We start from the raw sequence: 20566 nt of genomic DNA, 5'->3' as shown, positions 1-20566 counted from the left end.
TGTGGGGCAGCCCCTAAGTGTGGGGTAACCCTCCCCCCCCCCAAATCATGAGGCAAACCCCTGAGTTGTGATGCAGCGCCCCTTAAGTGTGGGTCTCACCACCCCCCCAAGTTGTGGGTTGCCCCCCAAGTGTGGGGCAGCCCCCTAAGTGTGGGGTAAGCCCCCCAAAGCGTGCGGCAAACCCTCAAATCATGATGCAGCCCCTTAAGTGTGGGCTTTGCCCCCCAAGTTATGGGGCTGCCCGCCAAGTTGTGAGGCAAACCCCCCAGTCGTGATGCAGCCCCTTGAGTGTGGGCCTTGCCCCCCCCCCCATGTTATGGGTGTGGACCCCAACTTGTGGGGCAGCCCCCTAAGTGTGGGGTAACCCCCCCAAATTGTGATGCAGCCCCTTAAGTGTGGGCCTCGCCCCCCATTGTTATGGGGCTGCCCCCACGTTGTGGGGCAGCCCCCTAAGTGTGGGGCAGCCCCCCAAATCGTGATGCAGCCCCTTAAGTGTGGGCCTTCCCCTCCCCCCAAGTTATGGGTCCGCCCCCCAAGTTGTGGGGCAGCCTCCCCAAATCGTGATGCAGCCCCTTAAGTGTGGGCCTTCCCCTCCCCCCAAGTTATGGGTCCGCCCCCCAAGTTGTGGGGCAGCCTCCCAAATTGTGATGTAGCCCCCAAATCGTGATGCAGCCCCTTAAGTGTGGGCCTTCCCCCCCAAGTTATGGGTCTGCCCCTCAGGTTGTGGGGCAGCCCCCTAAGTGTGGGGCAGCCCCTAAGTGTGGGGCAGCCCCCAAATGAAGATGCAGCCCCTTAAGTGTGGGCCTCCCCCCCCCCCATTATGGGTCCACTCTCATGTTATGCGTCCGCCCCCCAAGTTATGGCTCCACCCCCCAAGTTATGGGGCAGCCCCCCAGGAATTTGGGGGGGGTGTGGGGGGGAGGGGCAGCCTCAGAGGAGGGCGCAGAAGAATTTCTTCTCCCGAAAGGGGTTCTCGGAGGTGGGGACGGGGGTGATCAGGGGGTCCTCGCAGGCGTGGGCGTCGCAGTACGTCATCAGCTCCGCCGCCGCCTTCGACACCTGGGGGTTGGGGGGTCAGCGGAGACCCCAAAGTGGGGGGTGGGGGGTCCCTCCCTCCCCCATGGGGTGCCCCCCCGCCCCCCACCTTGATCCGGCACATGCTGGCCTCGATCTTCAGCTGCTCCACCATCTTGCGGGCCTGGCCGATGCTCAGGGTGCTGTTGACGGGGGTCTCGCCCTTCATGGGGGCCTGGGGGAGGGGGAACTGTTGGGGTCCCCCACCCCCCACCCCCAAATAGCCCCCCTAGGGTGGGGGCTGGGTGGCCTGCCCCTCCCCCCCACCCAAAAAACCCCCCCAGCCCCCCATTGATGGGGGGTGCGTTGGGGCCCCTCCCTAACGCCCCATAGAGTTGGGGGCTGGGGTGCCCCCTCCCCTCCCATGTCGGGGGCTGGGCCCTGCCCCCCGTGGGAATAGGAGCTGGGTGCCCCTCCCCCAACACCCCATAATATGTGGGGCTGCGGGCAGCCCCCTCCCCGATCGCCCCATAGAATTGGGGGCTGGGGGCCCCCCGACCGCCCCATGGAATGGGGGCGCAGCGCAATGCGCCCCTCCCCCCGCTGCCCCCCGTTGCACCCCCAACTCTCGAGCTGCCCCCCATCCCCCGCCCCCATCCTCACCCCATCCCCCCCCCCCCCCAATTCCCGGCCTCTCCGCTGCCCCCCAATCCCCCTCCCCCCGCCCCCTTTGCCCCCCATCCTCCCACTCCTCACCGCCCCCCAATTCCCTGCTCCCCCTCCCCCAGCTCCCCCTCCCCCGCACCCCCAATCCCCCGCCCCTCCCCCACCTGGGGCTGCGGAGCCGGAGCCGCGCTCGGTGCCGGGCGATGCTCGGAGCGGGCGGAACCACGGGGGAGGGGGGAGGCCACGCCCCTCCCCCGCCCTCCCCCTCCCCCGCCCCTCCCCCTCCCGCCTTGGGGGCGTCCGGGGAGGGGGAGGAGATGGGGGAGGGGGAGGGCGAGGACACCCCTCCCCCCTCCCCGCCGGTGGATGCGGCACCGGGCGTGGCCGGGGAGGGGCTATGGGGACCACCCCGCCCCCCAGCTCCCTGTGGCCCCTCCCCCATCTCCCCATAGGGCTCCCCCCTTTCTATAGGGCCCCCAGTTCCTTATGGGGCTCCGCAGCCCCCCGCTCCCCATAGGGGTCCCCCAGGCCCTATAGGACCCTCCAGACCCCCTGCCCCATAGGGCCCCCCATCCCCTATGGCCCCCAACCCCCGTCTGCTCCCCATAGATCCCCCCTATAGATCCCCCCCCCCCATACGCCCCCTATGGATCCCCTCGCCCCGCCCTCCCTCCCGTTGCCATGGAGACGAGGGCGGAGCCCGGCGGGCGCGCGGGGCCCGCAGTGGGCGTGGCCTCCCACCCGGAAGGGGCGGGGCTCGGGCGGGCGTGGGGCGCGGCGGGGAGCGGGGACGCGTCCGGCTCCGGCTCCCGGTAAAGGCCCGGGCCCGGCACCGCGGTGTGGGGCGGCGGCTGCCCCACGGATGTGTGGGGCTGGGGCCTGGGGCCGCCCCACGGATGTGTGGGGCTGGGGCTGGGCTGGGCTGGGGGGGGTGAGGCGGGCACCCCCCAGCTGTGTGGGGCTGGAGGAGGCTGCGGGGAGGGGTGGGTGCCCCACAGATCTGTGGGGCTGGAGCCGGGCCTGGGGTGGGGCGGGCACCCCACTGATCTCTGGGGCCAGAGCTGGGTGGGTAAAGGGGTGGGGCGGGTGCGCCACAGATCTGTGGGGCTGGAGCTGGGTGTGTGGAGGGGCAGGCCGTGCACCCCACAGATCTATGGGGCTGGAGCTGGGTTGGGGGGGATGAGGCAGGCACCCCACACCTCTATGGGGCTGGGGCTGGGTGTGTGGAGGGCTGGGATGGGTGCCCCCCATATCTATGGGGCGGGAGCTGGGTGTGTATAGGGGTGGGACGGGTGCCCCACAGATCTGTGGGGCTGGAGCTGGGTGTGTGGAGGGGCGGGATGGGTGCCCCCCCGTATCTATGGGGCTAGAGGTGGGTGTGTATAGTGGTGGGTTGGGTGCCCCATAGATCTATGGAGCTGGAGGTGGGCTAGGGGGTGCTGTGGGAGGTACCCCCCAGATCTATGGGGCTGGAGCTGGGTGTGTATAGGGGTGGGATGGGTGCCCCCCAGATCTATAGGGCTGGAGCTGGGTGTGTATGGGGGTGGGCTGGGCGCCCCCCAGATCTATGGGGCTGGAGCTGGGCGTGTATGGGGGTGGGCTGGGTGCCCCCCAGATCTATGGGGCTGGAGCTGGGCGTGCAGGGGGTCAGGCCATCCCCCAGCCCCCCTCCCCAGATCCATGGGTCAGGGCCGTGCTCCCGGGCCGCGCCCCGGCCCCGCCCGACTCCCCCTTTCCCCCGCTTCCAGCCCCCGTGGCCGCCCCATGGGGCTCCCCCGGCGCCGCGGGGCCTCCTCCTCCTCCTCCTCCTCCTCCTCCTCTCACCCGCCCCACTTGGGGGGCCCAGGATGGTTGGGGGGCCGGTGCCCCTCCTGCGGTGGGGGCAGGCGACCGGCTCCCTCCTGCTGCTGCGGGCGCGGCGGGCGGCGCTGCGGGCGGGGGTCCTGGCCTGCGCCGCCCTCCTCCTCCTCTGGGTCTCCATCTTCCTCTACGGCAGCTTCTACTACTCCTACGTGCCGGCCATCGCCTTCGTCCGCCCCGTCCACTACGCCTTCCGGTGGGTCTGGGGGGGGGAGGATGTGGGGCGGGGGTTGGGGGCTGCCCCACATTTTTTAACTCACCCCCCCCCCAGGACGGATTGCGGCTCCCCGGGGCCGGAGCTCTGCTCCTTCCCCACCGCCAACGTCTCCTTGTTGGGGGGAAACAGGGAGAAGGTGAGTGGGGAGGGTGCCCCATAGATCTGTGGGGCTGGAGGTGGGGGTGGGGATAGAGCTATAGGGCTGGAGGTGGGGTTGGGGGGGGTGGGGGGGAGGCACGGATCTGTGGGGCTGGAGGGGGGTGTGCAGAAGGGCGGGCCGTGCACCCCACAGATCTGTGGGGCTGGCAGTGGGGCAGGCCGTGCACCCCCCCCAGATCTATGGGGCTGGAGATCGGTTTGGGGGGGTGGGGGAGGTGCCCCACAGATCTCTGGGGCTGGAGGTGGGTGTATAAAGAGGTGGGATGGTGCCCCACACCTCTATGGGGGCTGAACCTGGGCATGCAGTGGGGCAGGCAGTGCACCCCCCAGATCTATGGGGCTGGCAGTAGGGCAGGCCGTGCACCCCCTAGATCTATGGGGCTGAACCGGGGTGTGTAAAGAGGTGGGATGGGTGCCCAACAGATCTATGGGGCTGGCCCTGTAGCGCCCAGATCTATGGGGCTGAACCTGGGTGCATAAAGGCATGGGATGGGTGCCCCCCAGATCTATGGGGATGGAGCTGGGTGGGTAAAGAGGTGGGACGGGTGCTCCCCAGATCTATGGGGCTGAACCTGGCTGTGGTAAAGAGGTGGGTGGGCTGGGTGCCCCCCAGATCTATGGGGCTGGCCATGGGTCCGGCCCTGTACCGCCCAGATCTATGGGGCTGGAGCTGGGTGTGTAAAGGCATGGGCTGGGTGCCCAACAGATGTGTGGGGCTGGAGCTGGGTGTGCAGAGGGGTAGGCCCTGCACCCCCCAGATCTATGGGGCTGGAGCTGGGTGTGGTAAAGAGATGGGACGGGGGCCCCCCAGATCTATGGGGCTGGCCCTGCACCCCTCAGATCTATGGGGCTGGAGCTGGGTGGGTAAAGACATGGGCTGGGCGCCCCCCAGATCGACGGGGCTGGAGCTGGGCGTGCAGAGGGTTGGGCCATGCCCCCCCCCCCCCCCCCCCGATCTATGGGTCCGCCCGTGGGGCAGCCCCATGCCCGTGCCCCCCAGGTGCTGCTCTACGGGCAGCTCTACCGCATCTCCCTGGAGCTGGAGCTGCCGGAGTCGCCGGTGAACCGGGACCTGGGCATGTTCATGGTGGCCATCACCTGCTACGGCGCCGGCGGCCGCCCCCTCGCCTCCGCCGCCCGGGCGGTCAGGGGGGGCCAGGGATGGGGGGCGGGGGGGGGGGGGTGTTTTTGGGGTTCCCCCCCCCCCAATTTTTCCCATCCCCCCCAGGCCATGCTGCATTACCGCTCCCGCCTGCTGCGCACGCTGGACACCGTGGCCTTCGCCGGACTCTTCCTCGCCGGCTTCGCTGAGCAGAAGCAGACGCTGGAGGTGGAGCTCTACTCCCATTACCGGGAGGATTCGGTGAGCGGGGGAGGGGAGGGGGGGATTTGGGGGGGGTCTGACCCCCCCCGCCCCCGTTAACGCCGTCTCGCCCCCCAAGTACGCCCCGACGGAGGGGGCGGTGCTGGAGATCCGGAGCAGGCGCATCCAGCTCTACGGCGCCCGCCTCCGCGTCCACGCGCACTTCACCGGCCTGCGGTAACGATGGGGGGCCCTGCCCCATGGCCCTGCCCCATAGCGCTACTCCATGGCCCTGCCCCCCGTGGCCCTGCCCCATGGCCCAGCCCCATAGCCCTGCCCCCCGTGGCCCAGCCCCCCATGGCCCAGCCCCATAGCACTACTCCATGGCCCAGCCCCCCATAGCCCAGCCCCCCATGGCCCAGCCCCATGGCCCAGCCCCATAGCCCTGCCCCATGGCCCAGCCCCATAGCGCTACTCCATGGCCCTGCCCCCCGTGGCCCAGCCCCATGGCCCTGCCCCATGGCCCAGCCCCCCATGGCCCAGCCCCCCAAGGCAGCCCCATAACCCCACCCTGTGACCCGGCCCCCATAGCCCCTCCCCTAAGGCAGCCCCAACGCCCCACCCCCACGGCCCTGCCCCCACAAGCCCATAGCCCTGCCCCCATAACCCTGCCCTGTAGCCCTGCCCCCACGGTCCCGCCCCACAACCCCCTAGCCCCACCCCCACAACCCCCAAGGCAGCCCCATGGCCCCTCCCCAAGGCAGCCCCATAGCCCTGCCCCCACAACCCTGCCCCATAGCCCCGCCCCTAAGGTAGCCCCATAGCCCCGCCCCCCACAACCCCCATAGCCCTGCCCCCCATAATCCTGCTCCAAAGCCAGCCCCATAGCCCTGCCCCCACAACCCCGCCCCATAGCCCCACCCCCAAGGCACCCCCATAGCCCCGCCCCCACAACCCCACCCCATAACCCCCCCCAGGCAGCCCCACGGCCCTGCCCCCACAACCCCACAGCCCTGCCCCATAGCCCCTCCCCAAGCCAGCCCCATAGCTCCGCCCCCACACCCCTCCCCCAGGCAGCCCCACAGCCCTGCCACATGGCCCTCCCCAAGGCAGCCCCGTAGCCCCGCCCCCAGGCAGCCCCACAGCCCTGCCCCATAGCCCCTCCCCAAGCCAGCCCCATAGCTCCGCCCCCACACCCCTCCCCCAGGCAGCCCCACAGCCCTGCCCCATAGCCCCTCCCCAAGCCAGCCCCATAGCTCCGCCCCCCACCCCTGCCCCCAGGCAGCCCCATAGCCCTGCCCCCAGCCCCGCCCACGCCGCGCCCCTCCCCCAGGTACCTGCTCTACCACTTCCCCCTCACCTCCGCCCTCCTGGGCGTCGCCGGCAACTTCGCCTTCCTCACCATCCTCCTCCTCGCCGGGTACCTGCAGTGGGCCTGGGGCAGCCTCTGGCCCCGCCCCGCCCCCCAGGTGAGCCCCAGGGCTGGGGGGGAGGGGCTGGGGACACCCCCCCCGGGTCCTCGCTCACCCCTCCTCCCTCCCCCCCAGGCGAGGCGGAGCGAGGGGCCCGGAGCCACGCGGGAGCCGGAGGAGGAGGGAGAGGGTGCGGTGGGGGAGGGGCGGGGGAGGGGCTAGCGGGGAGGTGGGGGGGTCTTGGGTGGGGGTGTTTGGGGAGGGGTGGGGGGCGTGGGGGGGAAGGGGGATGGGGTTGGGGAGGTGGGGGAAGGGGTGGGGGGCTTTGGGGGCCATTGAGGAGGTGGGGGTTCTGGGGTGGGGGATGGGGGTTTGGGGAGCCGTTGGGGGAGGGGCTTTGGGGGGGTGAGGGGTGGGGTGCTGGGGGTCGAGGGGAACAGGGGCCTGGGGGGCTGGAGTTTGGGGGCTTGGGGGCACAAGGGGGTCTTGGGGGAGGGGATGGAGGTTTGGGGGGGTCCAAATGCTGCCCCTCCCCCACGGCTGCCGCAGCCCCCGCACCGAGCCGCCCCGCCCCGCCAGCCTCGGGCCCAGGGAGCCCAGCGAAGGTGAGGGGGCCCGCTGCCCCAAAGCCCCCAACCCCCCCGGGGGCCTGGGACCCCAGGATTGGGGGGGGGGAGGGCGCTGCTCACAGCTCTCCCCTCCCCCCCCCCAGAGGCCGAGTCCCCCCTGCTCACGGCGACCGACCGCTCCCCCCGGGAGGGGGAGGGGGAGGAGGGGGAGGGGGAGGAAGAGGAAGGGGGGGCCCCATCGCCCACCCCCTCTCCCTGCGGGCGGCCACGCCCTCCTCCCCAGCCCCTCCCCCCGCCGGCGCCCCACCTGCTCCAGCTCCTGAGACCCTCCCCCCACCCCCCCCCCGGGCCCGTTCCGGTCCCCCCCGCCCGGGCCCCGCCCCGCCCCGCGTGGGGGGCCCCAATAAACGCCCCTCCCCTCGGTGAGCGTGGCCTCGGCTGGGGAGGGGCGGGGGAGGGGCGCCGTGGGGTGGGGGTGGGGCTCGGGGTGCTCTGCCACAGGGGGGGGGGAGGATGGGGCAGGGCCCCCCCCACCCCCCATGTGTGGGACTCTGAGCCCGTCTGTGGGGCTGTGCTCCCCTGCCCCCTAAGTGTGGGGCTGTGCCCCCCTTCTGTGGGGCGGTGCTCCTCTCTGCCCCCCATGTGGGGCTCTGACCCCATGTGTGGGGCTGTGCCCCCCCTCCGCCCCCCATCTGTGGGGCTGTGCCCCCCCCTCCGCCCCCATCTGTGGGGCTTTGCCCCCGCCCTGTCCCAGGCCCCCAGGGGATGGTGAGGAGCCCCCCCCTTCCCCATCCTGGGGGCATCTATGGGGCAGACTGGGGACCCCCATCCTGGGGGGGGGGAGAGAGGAATCTATGGGGCATGGAGCAGACCCCCATACCGGGGTGGGGGGGCTCTATGGGGCTGAGCAGGGACCCTCAGCTCCCCCCACACCGGGGGGGCCCCATGGGGCAGACCCCCTCCCCGGAGCCTATGAGCCCCCCATACCCCCCGATTCCCCCTCCCCTCCCCCAAATCCCCTCTCTGGGGGGTCCCTCCCCCCCGCCCCCCCCCGCAGCCCCCGGACGCGATCGCGCCGCCGCTTGTCCCCGCGCGGCCGCCGTCGTAACCACGTGGTGCCGTGGCCGCCCCCGGCGCCACGTGACCAAACAGCGCCACGTGACGCGGGCCCGCCCCGCCCCTTCCGGCGGTGCCGCCATGGAGCGCGGGGCGCTGGAGGCGCTGGCGGAGATGGGCTTCGCCCCGCGGCGAGCGTGAGCGGGGCCGGGGCCGGGAGAGCGGAGGGGAGGCCCCGGGAGAGGGACCCGGTGGTGGCCCCGGGGAGGGACTCCGGGACACCGGGGGAGGGAGCCCCGGGAGGGTCCCGGTGTCGCCGGGGAGGGGGCCCAGCGCCCCGGGAGGGTCCCGGTGGCCCCGGAAAGAGGCGCTGGGCACCCCGGGGAGGGACCCCCGGGACGGTGTCGCCGGGGAGGGCTCCGGGAGGGTCTCGGTGTCCCCGGAGAGGGTCCCTCGGGACCCCGGGGAGGGACCCGAGACCCCGGGCAGGGTCCGGGGACCCCCGGGAGGGTCCCGGTGCCCGGTGACGCCGGTCCCCGCAGGCAGAAGGCGCTGGCGCTGACGGGGAACCGGGGCGTCGAGGCGGCCATGGACTGGTGCGTGTGTGTCCCGCCCCCCCCCCCGCGTGTCCCCGTGTCCCCAAGGCCGTGACACCCCCCCCACCCAGGCTGGTGGCCCACGAAGATGACGACAGCGACGACGACGACACCGACGTCCCCTCCCGCGAGCTCACGACCGGGGGACACCGGGGCGGGGGACACCGGGGGCCCCTCAGCGCGGGGGCCCGGCCGGCACCGGAGGAGGAGGAGACCCAGAGGTGAGGGGGTGGGGGCGGTTTGGGGGTGGGGGGCGGTGCGGGGTTTGGGGCTGCAGGGGTTCCCCCTCCCCCCGGTGCCCTCTCGGTGCCCCCAGGCTGCTGGCGGCGGCGGGGCGGGAGCGGGAGCGGCGGCGGCGGGGGCAGGAGCTGGCGCGGCTGCGGCAGCGGCGGCGGGAGGAGGAGCAGCGGCGGGCGGCCGAGGAGCGGCGGCGCGAGAGGGCGGAGGAGCGGCTGGCCAGGTGGGGGCACCCCCAAACCGGGGGGGGGGGAGCACCCCGGAACCCCCGGGGACACCCCCAAAGCCGGGCGGGGGGACACCCCGAGGTCCCTGGGGACAGCCCGAAGCCCTGGGCTCCGTCCCCGAGCCCCCCGGGGCGCCCCCGGCCCTGCACCCCAACCCCTTGGGGGCCCCCCCCAAACCTTCAGAGGGGCCCCCCAAACCCTGGGGAGACCCCAAGCCCCGGAGGCGCCCCCAGACCCAAAGGGCCCCCAGACCCTGGGGGAGGGAGGGGGAACCCCTGGGGATGCACCCCCAAACAGCTGCTCCCCCCCGCCCCTGGGGTGTCACCCCAAAGGTCGGGAGAGCCCCCAAACCTGGGGGCTGCCCCCGGCCCCTGGGGCTCCCCCAGACCCAACAGCCTGGGGGGACCCCCATACTCGGGGGGCTCCCCCAAAGCCCGAGGATGGTGCCACACTCCAAGGGGGCTCCCCCAAACCCCCCGGGGCCCCCGGAGCCCCCCCCCAAACCCCGGGGATCCCGAACCCGGCCAGGGGATCCCCGAACCCTGGGGTCACCCCCGAACCGCGGGGACCCACTGCCCCCCCCGTCCCCCCGCAGGCAGCGGGTGCGGGAGAAGATCGAGCGGGACAAGGCGGAGCGAGCCCAGAAGGTGAGCGGGCGGATCCTGCCGGGATCGAGTGGATCCTGCCGGGATCGAGTGGATCGTGCCGGGATCGAGTGGGGCCCAAGGGATCGAGTGGATCGTGCCGGGATCCAGGGGGGGCCAAGGGATCGAGCGGATCCCGCCGGGATCCAGTGGGGCCCAAGGGATCCAGTGGGGCCCAAGGGATCGAGCAGATCCTGCCGGGATGGAGCAGGGATCAAGCAGATCATGCCAGGGTTGTGTGGGGCCCAAGGGATCGAGCGGATTTTGCCGGGATCGAGTGGATCCTGCCAGGATTGAATGGGCCTCAAGGGATCGAGCGGATCCTGCTGGCATGGAGCAGGGCCCAAGGGATCAAGCGGATCCCGCCAGGATCGAGTGGGGCCCAAGGGATCGAGCGGATCCTGCGGGGATGGAGCAGGGATCGAGCAGATCATACCAGGGTTGAGTGGGGCCCAAGGGATCGAGCAGATCTTGCTGGGATGCAGCAGGGCCCAAGGGATCAAGCGGATCCCGCCAGGATCGAGTGGGGTCCAAGGAATCGAGTGGATCCTGCCGGGATGGAGCAGGGGTCAAGCAGATCATGCCAGCGTTGAGTGGAGCCCAAGATATTGAGCGGATCCTGGCAGGATCACGTGGGGCCCAAGGGATCCAGCAGATCCTGCCAGGATCAGGCAGGGCCTGAGGGATCGAGTGGATCCTGCCGGGATGAAGTGGGGATCGAGCACATCATGCCAGGGTTGAGTGGGGCCCAGGGCATTGAGTAGATCCTGCCATGATCAGGCAGGGCCTGAGAGATCAAGTGGATCCTGCTGAGACAGAGCGGGCCCCAACGGATTGAGTGGATCCGGCAGGGATCAAGTGGGCCCAAGGGATTGAGCAGGTGCTGGCAGGACCAAGCGGGTGCTGTGAGGATCCAGCGGGTCCCCCTGGGATCGAGGGGGTTCTGCAGGGACCAAGTCAGTGCCTCCAGGATCGAGGGGGCTGGGATCGGGCAGATCCCGCTGGGATCAGGCAGGTCCTGGCAGGAGCACGTGGGTCCCATGGGGATCGGGCGGGTCCCGCAAGGACAAGGGGGTGCTGCGGGATCAGGAAGATCCCATGGGGAGCAAGTGGGTGCTGCGGGGATGAGGCCGCTGTTGCTGGGATCAAGTGGGTCCTGGTGGGATCGAGGGGATCGCCCCGGTGTCAGGCAGGTCCTGCTGGGACCAAGGAGGTGCCACCGGGATCACGCAAGTTCTCCAAGGACCAAGTGGGTCCCGCAGGGATCTGGTAGATCCTGGATCAAGAGAGTCCCACTAGGCTCAAGCAGGTCCTGGCAGATCTCACTGGGATCAACTGTGCCCTGCCGGGACCAAGCGGGTCCCGGCAGGATCAGGCAGATCCCCCCTGGGATCAGGCAGAGCCTGCTGGGGATCCAGCGAGACCTGGTGGGATTGAGCGGATCCTGTGGGGACCAAGCAGGTCCCGGCAGGATCAAGCGGCTCCCGCTGGGCTCAGCCCGGAGCTGCTGGGACTGGGTGGATCCCCCCCGGCACCAAGCAGAGCCCGCTGGGATCGGGCGGCTCCCACGGGGATCGAGTGGATCCCGCCGGGGGATCACCCTATCCCCTCTGCCCGCAGTTTGGGACGAGCCCTGCCCCCGCCGAGCCGCCCCCGCCGGCCCCCGCCGCCCCCTCGCCCCCCGGCAAGCGGGAGTACGAGCAGTGCCGGATCCAGGTACGGGGATCGGGGGGGATCTGGGGGGATCCCGGGGGGATCTGGATCTGACCCCGCTCCCGCAGGTGCGGCTGCCGGACGGGCGGGCGCTGACCCAGAGCTTCCGAGCCAAGGAGCCGCTGGCGGCCGTGCGGCTCTACGTCGAGCTGCACCGGCCCACCGGCACCGGCACCACCGGCACCGGCACCACCGGCACCACCGGCACCGGCACCACCGGCAGCACCAGCCCCGGCGGCCCCGGCGCGGCGGAGCCCTTCAGCCTGCGCACCGCCTTCCCCCGCCGGCTCTTCACCGAGGAGGACATGGAGAAGCCGCTGCAGGAGCTGGGTAGGGGCTTTGGGGGTCCCGGGGTTTGGGGGTCCCTGGGGGGTTGGGGTGTCAGTGGTGGGAGGGTTGGTAGTTTGGGGGGTCCCCGGGGAAGTTTGGGGGTCCGCGGGGGTTTGGGGAGGCCCTGGGGGAGGGTCGGGGTTTCAGGGGGTCCGGGAGAGGTTTGGGGTCCCCGGGGGGGTGTCGGGTCCCTGGGGGAGGGTTGGGGTTTGGGGGTCCGGGAGAGGTTTGGGGTCCCCAGGGAGGGTGGGGGTCCCTGGGGGAGGGCTGGGGTTTGGGGGTCCGGGGTCCCTGGGGGAGGGTTGGGGTTTGGGGGTCCCTGGGGGTCCCCAGGGAGGGTGGGGGTTGGGGTGTCCTTGGTGGGAGGGTTGGTAGTTTGGAGGGGGTCCCCGGGGAAATTTGGGGGTCCTCGAGGGGTTGGGGTGTCACTGGGGGGTGTTGGGGTTTGGGGATTCCTGGGGAGGGTCAGGGTTTGGGGGTGTCCCCGTGGGCTTGGGGTTCCCCAGGGGGTTTGGGGGTCTCCTGGGGGGGGGCGGGTTAGGGGGGTCCCCACGGGTGTCTCCCCCCCCGCAGGTCTGGTGCCATCCGCCGTCCTCATCGTGGCCAAGAAGGAGGGGACCTGAGAGGGGGGCGGGGGGCCCCCCAAATCCCCGGGGGCCCCCCCCGGTACCGGCCGCCAAATAAACCTCAGCCCTGTGTCGTCCCCCCCTCGTCACTCCGTCCGTCCGTCCGTCCGTCCCCAGCACAGAGCAGCGGGGGCGTGGGGGCGCAGACCCCGTTTATTGGGTGTCACCCCCCGGGGGGGGTCCCGGTGCCCCGAGGGGGGGGGGTTGGGGGTCCCGGTGCCCCGGGGGGTCCCCCACCCCCCTCAGGGGTTCTTCCGCAGCTGCTCCCCCACGGGGACCACGAGGATGACGACGCCCCAGGTCCCCACACCTTGGGGGACACGGGGGGGTCACTGTCACCTCCCCCCCCAAGGTTCCCTGGGGTGCGATGGGGGCACCCTGCCCCCCGTTACCATGGCAACTCCCCCGCCATGGGGCTGTTCCCTCCCCATCCTCTTGTTGCCATCGCGATACCCCCCAGTTGTGACAGGGACCCCCGGATCCCGCCCCCGCCCCCGCCGCCATGGCGACCCCCGATCCCCCCGTTGCCATGGTGACCCCACCAACCTCTCCCCTCCCTTTCCCATAGCGACCCCCGGTCCCGCCCCCCCGTTGCCATGGGGACCCCCCCGGGGCCACGCCCCCCCCGCCGTTGCCATGGGGACCTCCCGGCCCCGCCCCCCATGGCGACGCCCTCGCTCCCGCCTCTCACTGATGGCGAAGGTGATCTGGGCGATGGCGGCCATGGAGGGGGGGACGCCGCGTTTCATGCTCCGCCGCGGCCCCTGGTAGATCCAGAGCGCGGCCAGGAGCAGCCCCGCGCCGCTGAGGAGGCGGCAGCTCCAGCACCCGCCGAACAGCGGCTTCACCGGCGCCGGCCGCGCCGCCTCCGGGCCCGGCTCCATAATGGCGGCGGCGGAAGTAGCGGGAGGCGGAAGCGGGTCCGCTCCTAAAAAGCTCCGGGCGCAATCGCGCTGATGCTTCCGGGTGCAACCGGTGCCCGCGCTGATGGTTCCGGGCGGGAGTCACCGGGAGAAAAATGAAGGTGGGGGGGTGGGGGTGTCCGGTGCTGGCGTCACTTCCGCCACGGCACCGGGCGCCGCGCCACGTTCTCGTCGGTCTCGGCCGCCTCCCGCAGCGCCGCCATGACGAGCTCGTTGTGCCGTCGCCGCTGAGCCAGGAGCTCGGCGGTCACCTCGGGCAGCGCCTGCGGGACCGGGGGGCGGCGGGGGGGGGAAGGGTGCGTGTGTCAGGGCCGGGCTCCGCCGCCGCGCCCACCCTCCCGGTTGTTTTAATCCCCCCGGGCCCGGTCCGTACCTTCAGCGTCTCCTGCCGCCGCTGCTCGCCCGCCCCCACCGCCGCCCACAGCAGCAGCCCGAGCCCCACCGGCACCGCGCCCCGCGCCAGCGCCCGGGCCCAGCGCCGCACCGCCTCCATCGCCCGCGGAGGCCTTCCGGGCGGCGCTCTGCCCCGCCCCTACCATAGAGACGAGGCCTCCGGGATTGTCCGCGCCTCAGCTACCATAGAGATGGGCGGCTCCGGAGGACCGCGCTCACCCCACCGGGGGGGGGGGGTTGCCCGCCCCCACGCCGGTAACGGGTGGGACCGGGGGGGCGAGGACACGCGGGGACCCCCCGCTTGTTCGGAGCGGGGCGGTCCACACCCACACGCGGTGCCCCACGCAGCGCGGACGGGGACAAAGGGCCGGGAGGCGGTGGCCCACGCCCCGGGGCCGGTAACGAAGCACGACAGGAGGCGTGGGGGAAGGAGCAGCTTTATTAACGGTTAACGAGGCGACACGGGCAAGACCGGACCCCCCCCCCCACGAATCAGCGAGGCTCCCCCGGCGTCCACGGGCGTCATCCCCGTCCCCCGGCGGGCCCTGCGGAGGAGAAAGCGGCGGTGAAATGGCGGCACCGACCCCACGGGAACTCCCGGTGGGGGGGGAACGGCCTGTCCCGGCACGTGAGGGTAGGACCGGCGGAGGTGGCCGCAGGCACCGAAGACTTCGCGCCGGTCGCTGCTCTACCTCCGTACATCACAAACCCCGGCACGGTGCCGCCGGGGCCTGCCAAGAACGGGAGGCGCCCCCCGCCCCCCTGTACCGGTACCGGCACCGCCGCTCACCTCGCCGCGAAATGGCGGCGCAGCGGCCCGCGGCGCCTTTTATACCGACCGCGGTGGGCGGAGCTTTAAGGACGCGCAGCGATTCGCCGCGTCGCCGCCAATCAGAGGCAAGCCCGCGCACGCCGGCGGGCCAATGGAAATAGCGGGGGAGGGGGGCGGGAATAGCTACCGGAAGCGGAAGCGCTGTTAATGCGGAAGTGGGGCCGGGCCAGCACGTTGGGAACGCGATGGGGATCGGGGGGAAAATCAACCGGCCCCGGACGGTGACCGGGGGTCCCGGGGCCGTAAATCGGCGGGGGGCCCGTAGCCGGTGGGGGGCGCTGGGGGCCCGCGGTCCCATAGCTCGGGGACGGGGGAGGCCCGGGGGTCCCGGGGTCCCGTAGCCGCGGGGGGAAGGGGAAGGGGCTGTCCCCGGTCCCGGGGTTCCCTTCCCCTCCGGTACCCGGTAACGGGCGCTCCCCTCCCCCCAGGAGCTGAAGAAGAAGCTGTTCAAGCGGCGGCGGGTGCTGGCGCGGGGGGCGGCAGCAGAAGCGGCGGTGAGTGCCCCTCCCCACCGCGCGGGATCCCCCCGGTGCCCCCACCCCCGCCGCTGCCGGTGGCTGAGGGGGTCCCGGGGGTCTCTGCCGCCAGGTCGCTCCCCCGGGACAAGGCCCCCCCCCTCCTCTGGGGGAAGCGGCGGCGGAAGATGCTGAAGCGGCTGCGGGTGGCGGCCCGGCAGGGTGAGCACCGGGGGGGTCACCGGGGGGGTTCATGACCCCTGACCTCTGACCCCTCCCGGTGTCTCCTGCAGCCCCAGAGGGGGGAGGAGCCGGCGGGAAGAAGCCAGAGGGCGGGAGCCCCTCGGATGTGGAGATGGGGGAGTGACGCCGGGACGTCACCGGTGTCCCCACCCCCCCGCCGGTGTCCCCAGCTCGTCACCGGTGTCCCCGGTGTCACCTCACCAACGTCCCCCAGACGTCAGCGGTGTCCCCAGGCCTTGTCCCCACCCCCTCACTGTTGTCCCCAGCCCCTCCTGGCCATCCCCCATCCCTGTCCCCAGTGTCCCCAGGCTCTGTCCCCAGTGTCCCCAGCCACTCGCCAGCACCCCGAACACGTCACCAGTGTCCCCAGCCCATCACCCTTGTTCCCTGACTGGTGTCCCCAGCCTGTCCCCCGTGTCCCCAGCCCGTTATCCTTGTCCCCACTCTGTCCCCAGCCCCTCGCCGGTGTCCCCAGCTCATCCCTGCTGTCCCCAGTCCCTGTCCCCAGCCCCCCACTCTCGTCACCAGTGTCCCCAGTCCCTCATGGCTGTCCCCAACCCGTCACTGCTGTCCCCAGCCCCTCTGTGCCCTGCTCCCCCCCCTCCCTCCCCCCGCCATGTTGTCCCCAACTCCCCCATGGCCGTTCCCCGCCGGGTCCCCGCAGCAGAGCGCGACCCCCGGGGGTGTCCCCAGCAATAAAGATGGCGGGGGCTCTGTCTGTCTGTGTGTCCGTCTGTCCTGGCCGGGGGAGGGGGGTGGGAGCGGGTTTGGCGGGGACACCGGCGGGGGCGGAACGATGCCGGCCCGGAACGTTCCTGCGGGGCCCGGGGGAGGGGGACGGGCGCACATACGGGGTGGGGGGGGGAGGCCCCGCCCCCCGCATGCGCGCAGCCGCCGTCCCCTCGCCCGTCCCGCCGCCGCCATGTCGGCCCTGTGCGACCCCCCGGGCGCCGCCAGCCCGCCCCGGCCGCCCCTCAGGTACCGCGGGGACCCCCCGGGACCGGGCCGTGCCCCGGGAACGCGGCTCCAAGCCCCCGGGATCCCCCCCCGGCCATCGGCTTGGCACCCGCCGGCTCCGGGCCCTCGGCTCAGCGTCCCCGGGCCCCTCAGCTCAGCGTCCCCGGACCCCTCAGGTCCCCGGCTCAGTCCCCGGGACCCCGGGCCCCTCAGCTCAGTCCCCCAGACCCCCGCCCGTTGCCTCAGCGCCCCGGGACCCCCCCCAGGCCCCCGGTTCAGCCCCTCAGCTCAGCGTCCACCGGGACTCCCCCCGGTCCCAGGCTCAGCCCCCAGACCCCCCGGCCCCTCGTCTCAGTCCCCTCGGGGCCCTCCCGTCCCTTGCCTCAGCGCCCCCGGCACCCCCGCCAGGCCCCCGGCTGAGCCCCCGGGCCCCTCAGCTCAGCATCCCAGGCCCCCACCTCGGACCCCCTGCCCCTCCCCCCGCCATCTCCCTTCCCCCACCCCCACCGAGCAGGGGGAAGCAGCCCCAAGGGGGGTGGGGGTGATGACCTCAAACCCCACCCCAACCCTCCCCCTTCTCTGCCCCCCCCAGCGCCCAGGAGCTGGGGCAGGAGGTGAAGGCTTTCCTCAGCGGGGTGGACCCCGTCCACGGCACCAAGCTGTCGCTGAAGGACCACGCGCGCTGCGCCCTCCTCCTGCTCCGCAGCCTCCCCCCGGCCCGGCACGCCGCCCTGGAGCACCTACGCGCCGTCTTCGACGAACAAGTCTGCTCCCACCTCCTGGAACGCGAAAACGGGGGGACGACGACGACGACGATGGCGGCTTTGGGGACGTGCGGGGGGCGAACGGCGGGATGCGGTTTGGAGGAGGTGGTGCAGGAGGTGCAGCGGGTGCTGACGGAGTTCGTTAGGGCCAATCCCAAAGCTTGGGCTCCCGTCGTTTCCGCTTGGTCCATCGATCTGATGGGACAGTTGAGCAGTAAATACGCGGGGAGACACGGGGTCCCCCACGCCTCCAGCCTGAACGAGCTGCTGCAGCTCTGGATGTCCTGCAAAGCCACCCGCACCCTGATGGAGATCTACACCCAGTGCCTCTCCGCCATGATCGGGGGCTGCCCCGACGCCTGCGTGGACGCTTTGTTGGACACTTCGGTCCAACATTCCCCTCATTTCGACTGGGTGGTGGCTCACATCGGTTCTTCTTTCCCCAACACCATCATCAACCGCGTCCTTTCATGCGGCCTGAAAGATTTTTGCGCCCACGGGGCGGCCCCGGGGGATTTGCTTTTTCCCGTCGCCGCCGATAAACGGGTGCCCAAAATCGCCTCGGTGGTGGGGATCTTGGGACATTTGGCTTCTCGGCACTCGGGCAGCATCAAGCAGGAGCTGCTGCGGATGTTTCACGAGAGTTTGGGTCCCGCCAGGGACCAGCACCAAAAAGCCACCGTCCCCTTCCTCCTCCAGCTGGCCGTCATGTCCCCGGCGCTGCTGGGCACCATCTCCTCCGAGCTGGTGGATTCCCTCAAACCCAACGTCCTCAACCAGCTCCACCAACACTTCGTTTCTCTCCCTCGCGAAGATCTGGAGAACATGGTCAGCATCGTCGTCCACCTCATTTGCCAAACCTCCGCCGGCGCTTACCGGATCCTTCAGTTTTTGGTCAATACGGCGATGCCGGCTTCCGTCATCACCCCCCCGGGGCTGACGCTCCACGACGGGGTGCGAGAAGCCTGCGACCGCGTCATCCAGCTCCTCCTCCTCAACCTCCAGAAATTAGTTTATAACCGAGGAACCCCGAATTTGGCCGATTCCCCCCCTCGCCCCGTCCCTTTTTTGGACGCCCTGAAATCTCACGTCCGGGAGTTGTGCGTGGAGACTTTACGCTTGGAACGCAAACGTTTTCTTTGGCAACACCAACTTTTGGGGCTCTTGGCCGTTTATTCGGCTCCTCACTGCGCCACCGACGCCCTCTTCTTCCTCCTGACGCTGGCCCGCACCCAGGAGGAGCTGGCCTTGGCCACCCAGCTCTACGCCGTCCTCAGCTCCTGCCTCGTCGACCTCCTCCCCGCCACCGTCAAGACCTGCGTCTGCCAAATCCACGCCGGCCGGCTGCCGGAGCCGCAGATGGCTCAGCTTTTCCGTAACCTGGCCTTGGTGGTGCAGTGGGAGGGCGGCGAGGGGGGGCCGGCGGCCATGGGGGTGCAGCTGGGCGCCGTCCTGGCGCGGCACCTCCACGATTTCGGCCAACTCCTCCTTCACCGCAGCCCCGAGGTGGCGGAAGCCGCTTGCCTGCTGCTGTCCGTCTGTCCCCTGCCCCGCGCCGTCCCCCCGGCTCATCTCCTGGCCGCCGTCCGTTCCGCCGTTCATCAGTTCTTCGTGGTTTTACGGCGCCGAAACCCCGCCAACCTCTGCTACAGCGGCCGGTTGCTGGCTCGCCTCAGCGCCGTCTCGCCGGCCGCCGCCAAAGCCGTGCTGCAGCAGCTGGTGGAGGGAGCCCTGCGCGGGGGGAACGCCGAGCTTTTCGGGGGGTCGGGGGAAAAAACCGGCGGGGAAGAAACTGGAGAGGAGGGAAACGGCGGCGTTTCCTTGTTGGATATCAACCGCCGCTTTACGGCCGCCGTGAATTTTTCCGGAGGCGTTTGGTCCGTTTTCCACGCCGGGGTGATCGGGCGGGGGTTAAAACCGGCGGCGGGGCCGGGCGAGCGAGCGCCGGAGGAGCTGGCGCACAACACCCAAACCTTCCTCAGCCTCTTGCTGCGTTGTTGCCGGGGAGGTCGTTCCGGTGAAACCCCCCCTAACCCTTCCGTCACCGGAATTAATCCCGAAGCCGCTAAAGCCGTAGCGGCCGCCTTGGTGGAAAGCGTCTGCCCGGAGGCGGCGGGGGGAGAGCTGGTCTGGCCGCCGGAGGAACAAGCCCGCGGGACGGTGGAACGGGATTTACGGATCTGCCGGCGTTTCCGCGATCACCCTCTTCTTTTTCCCCTCCTACGACTGGTGGCCGCCGGGCGACCGGCTCTTTGTTACTGCTCCGTTCTCCTCCGCGGTCTCCTGGCCAGTTTAATGGCTTACTGGGAAGCGTGCCGGGAAAGCCGGACCGCCGGCTCGCCCTGGCACCTCCAGGCCTCCTGCTCCTTGGTGGCCTGCATGGCCGAGGGCTCCTTGTTGCCCCCCGTGTTGGGGAACATGCACGAGATCTTCCATCAGTTGGCTCCTTTCGAGGTCCATCTCCTCCTCCTCAGCATTTGGGATTATTTACGGGATAACAGCCCCCTGCCCCAAAAATTCACCTTCCAAGCCGAGCGGGGGGTTTTCCTACGGGATTTTTCTCGGGACGGGGACGTGGGGAAGCACCTGGCCGTGCTGCACAGCGTCCTCCACAAGAACATCCATCGCCTGGGGCTCTTGGCCGGGCGCTTTCGCCCCTAAACCCCCCCCCCCTGCCCCGGGGTGGGGGTCCCGGCCCTGGGGGTGGGAAGGGGCTTGGGTTCCCCCCCCCCTCCCCAATCTGGTTTCCGAATAAAAGGGAGCAGAAGGGAGAAGCGGTTGCGGAGTCTGGGGGCCGGGGTGGCGCGGGGACCCCCCCCCCCGAGGGCGGGGTTTGGGGGGGGGTCTAGGGAGGTCAGGGGGTCGTGGGGGTGCTCAGGAGGGGCTGAGGGGTCCGGGGATGCTCAGGGGTCCCAGGGAGGCCTGCGGGGGTCCCATGGGTGCTCAGGGGGTCCTGGGGGTGCTCAGGGAGGTCCTGAGGGTGCTTGGGGGGGCTCCCATGGGTGCTCAGGGGGTCCAAGGGAGGCCTGAGGGGGTCCTGGGGGTGCTCGGGGGGTCCCATGGGTGCTTGGGGTCCAAGGGAGGCCCGAGAGGGTCCCGGGCCTGCCTGGGGGTGCTCGGGGGGGTCCTATGGGTGCTGAGGGGGTCCAGGGGGTCCTGAGGGTGCTCTGGGGGTCCCACGGGTGCTCAGGGGTCCAAGGGAGGCTCGGGGGTCCCAGGGCTGCCTGGGGGTGCTCGGGGGTCCCATGGGGTCCAGGGGAGGCCTGGGGGTCCTGGGGGTGCTCGGGGGGGGGGTCCCATGGGCGCTCCGGGGGTCCCGGGGATCCCGGGGCTGCGCCGGGGGGGCGGGGGGCACGACTCCGCCCCCGCC

General features: G+C 71.5%; 6 protein-coding genes, 1 long non-coding RNA gene and 1 other non-coding gene across 11 annotated transcripts; 4 read left to right on the top strand and 4 right to left on the bottom strand.

Annotated features, from left to right (window-relative positions):
* Positions 1 to 784: 784 nt before the first annotated feature.
* On the bottom strand, positions 785 to 1257 carry GNG3 (G protein subunit gamma 3). The gene is made up of 2 exons (XM_072880722.1): positions 1145 to 1257; positions 785 to 1059 (listed from the first exon to the last, which is right to left on the bottom strand). The coding sequence occupies exons 1-2, from the start codon at positions 1241 to 1243 to the stop codon at positions 931 to 933; spliced, it is 228 nt and encodes a 75-aa protein (XP_072736823.1). The 5' UTR covers positions 1244 to 1257; the 3' UTR covers positions 785 to 930.
* A 1148-nt stretch (positions 1258 to 2405) lies between these two features.
* BSCL2 (BSCL2 lipid droplet biogenesis associated, seipin) lies at positions 2406 to 7560 on the top strand. 4 transcript variants are annotated; one of them, XM_072880705.1, is made up of 10 exons: positions 2406 to 2492; positions 3429 to 3736; positions 3812 to 3893; positions 4896 to 5060; positions 5145 to 5279; positions 5359 to 5456; positions 6553 to 6688; positions 6767 to 6821; positions 7181 to 7236; positions 7344 to 7560. In XM_072880705.1, the coding sequence occupies exons 2-10, from the start codon at positions 3528 to 3530 to the stop codon at positions 7521 to 7523; spliced, it is 1116 nt and encodes a 371-aa protein (XP_072736806.1). In that variant the 5' UTR covers positions 2406 to 2492; positions 3429 to 3527; the 3' UTR covers positions 7524 to 7560. The 4 variants fall into 4 exon arrangements, with proteins under 4 accessions (XP_072736806.1, XP_072736805.1, XP_072736803.1 ...); XM_072880702.1 differs by lacking the exon at positions 2406 to 2492 and having other exon boundaries at positions 3112 to 3736; XM_072880703.1 differs by lacking the exon at positions 2406 to 2492 and having other exon boundaries at positions 3132 to 3736; positions 4917 to 5060.
* A 709-nt stretch (positions 7561 to 8269) lies between these two features.
* UBXN1 (UBX domain protein 1) lies at positions 8270 to 12691 on the top strand. Its single transcript, XM_072881549.1, has 8 exons — positions 8270 to 8453; positions 8799 to 8852; positions 8924 to 9073; positions 9169 to 9312; positions 9912 to 9963; positions 11581 to 11676; positions 11742 to 12003; positions 12577 to 12691. The coding sequence occupies exons 1-8, from the start codon at positions 8398 to 8400 to the stop codon at positions 12624 to 12626; spliced, it is 864 nt and encodes a 287-aa protein (XP_072737650.1). The 5' UTR covers positions 8270 to 8397; the 3' UTR covers positions 12627 to 12691.
* Positions 12692 to 12859: 168 nt separating this feature from the next.
* DMAC1 (distal membrane arm assembly component 1) lies at positions 12860 to 13662 on the bottom strand. Its single transcript, XM_072880720.1, has 2 exons — positions 13321 to 13662; positions 12860 to 12939 (listed from the first exon to the last, which is right to left on the bottom strand). Exons 1-2 carry the CDS (start codon positions 13511 to 13513, stop codon positions 12872 to 12874), a joined length of 261 nt encoding a protein of 86 aa, XP_072736821.1. The 5' UTR covers positions 13514 to 13662; the 3' UTR covers positions 12860 to 12871.
* A 13-nt stretch (positions 13663 to 13675) lies between these two features.
* UQCC3 (ubiquinol-cytochrome c reductase complex assembly factor 3) lies at positions 13676 to 14058 on the bottom strand. The gene is made up of 2 exons (XM_072880721.1): positions 13926 to 14058; positions 13676 to 13815 (listed from the first exon to the last, which is right to left on the bottom strand). The coding sequence occupies exons 1-2, from the start codon at positions 14043 to 14045 to the stop codon at positions 13684 to 13686; spliced, it is 252 nt and encodes an 83-aa protein (XP_072736822.1). The 5' UTR covers positions 14046 to 14058; the 3' UTR covers positions 13676 to 13683.
* Positions 14059 to 14559: 501 nt separating this feature from the next.
* LOC140660650 (small nucleolar RNA SNORA57) lies at positions 14560 to 14693 on the bottom strand. The gene has a single exon (XR_012045448.1). It is a non-coding gene; the product is annotated as a small nucleolar RNA SNORA57 (small nucleolar RNA).
* A 215-nt stretch (positions 14694 to 14908) lies between these two features.
* LOC140660182 (uncharacterized) lies at positions 14909 to 16193 on the top strand. The gene is made up of 4 exons (XR_012045355.1): positions 14909 to 14998; positions 15206 to 15271; positions 15366 to 15454; positions 15526 to 16193. It is a non-coding gene; the product is annotated as an uncharacterized lncRNA (long non-coding RNA).
* Positions 16194 to 16341: 148 nt separating this feature from the next.
* INTS5 (integrator complex subunit 5) lies at positions 16342 to 19959 on the top strand. The gene is made up of 2 exons (XM_072880688.1): positions 16342 to 16453; positions 17025 to 19959. The coding sequence occupies exons 1-2, from the start codon at positions 16398 to 16400 to the stop codon at positions 19855 to 19857; spliced, it is 2889 nt and encodes a 962-aa protein (XP_072736789.1). The 5' UTR covers positions 16342 to 16397; the 3' UTR covers positions 19858 to 19959.
* Positions 19960 to 20566: the final 607 nt, after the last annotated feature.

Source organism: Ciconia boyciana, chromosome 16 (genome assembly GCF_034638445.1).
Source record: "Ciconia boyciana chromosome 16, ASM3463844v1, whole genome shotgun sequence".
In the NCBI taxonomy this organism is placed as follows: domain Eukaryota; kingdom Metazoa; phylum Chordata; class Aves; order Ciconiiformes; family Ciconiidae; genus Ciconia; species Ciconia boyciana.
The sequence above is the reverse complement of the archived record's forward strand: the minus strand, read 5'-3'. Positions and strand labels throughout refer to the sequence as shown.

Excerpts from the sequence above, each read along its gene's own strand:
- GNG3 (XM_072880722.1), bottom strand. The coding sequence starts at position 1,243 with ATGAAGGGCGAGACCCCCGTCAACAGCACCCTGAGCATCGGCCAGGCC. Across the intron at positions 1,060-1,144 it reads CCAGCATGTGCCGGATCAAG|GTGTCGAAGGCGGCGGCGGA; the intron begins GTGGGGGGCGGG and ends CCCAACCCCCAG.
- BSCL2 (XM_072880702.1), top strand. The coding sequence starts at position 3,144 with ATGGGGCTGGAGCTGGGTGTGTATAGGGGTGGGATGGGTGCCCCCCAG. Across the intron at positions 3,737-3,811 it reads CCCGTCCACTACGCCTTCCG|GACGGATTGCGGCTCCCCGG; the intron begins GTGGGTCTGGGG and ends CCCCCCCCCCAG. Across the intron at positions 5,061-5,144 it reads TCGCCTCCGCCGCCCGGGCG|GCCATGCTGCATTACCGCTC; the intron begins GTCAGGGGGGGC and ends CATCCCCCCCAG.
- UBXN1 (XM_072881549.1), top strand. The coding sequence starts at position 8,398 with ATGGAGCGCGGGGCGCTGGAGGCGCTGGCGGAGATGGGCTTCGCCCCG. Across the intron at positions 8,853-8,923 it reads GTCGAGGCGGCCATGGACTG|GCTGGTGGCCCACGAAGATG; the intron begins GTGCGTGTGTGT and ends CCCCCCACCCAG. Across the intron at positions 12,004-12,576 it reads GAAGCCGCTGCAGGAGCTGG|GTCTGGTGCCATCCGCCGTC; the intron begins GTAGGGGCTTTG and ends CCCCCCCCGCAG.
- DMAC1 (XM_072880720.1), bottom strand. The coding sequence starts at position 13,513 with ATGGAGCCGGGCCCGGAGGCGGCGCGGCCGGCGCCGGTGAAGCCGCTG. Across the intron at positions 12,940-13,320 it reads CCAGATCACCTTCGCCATCA|GTGTGGGGACCTGGGGCGTC; the intron begins GTGAGAGGCGGG and ends GTGTCCCCCAAG.
- UQCC3 (XM_072880721.1), bottom strand. The coding sequence starts at position 14,045 with ATGGAGGCGGTGCGGCGCTGGGCCCGGGCGCTGGCGCGGGGCGCGGTG. Across the intron at positions 13,816-13,925 it reads GGCGGCAGGAGACGCTGAAG|GCGCTGCCCGAGGTGACCGC; the intron begins GTACGGACCGGG and ends CCGGTCCCGCAG.
- INTS5 (XM_072880688.1), top strand. The coding sequence starts at position 16,398 with ATGTCGGCCCTGTGCGACCCCCCGGGCGCCGCCAGCCCGCCCCGGCCG. Across the intron at positions 16,454-17,024 it reads CCGCCCCGGCCGCCCCTCAG|CGCCCAGGAGCTGGGGCAGG; the intron begins GTACCGCGGGGA and ends TGCCCCCCCCAG.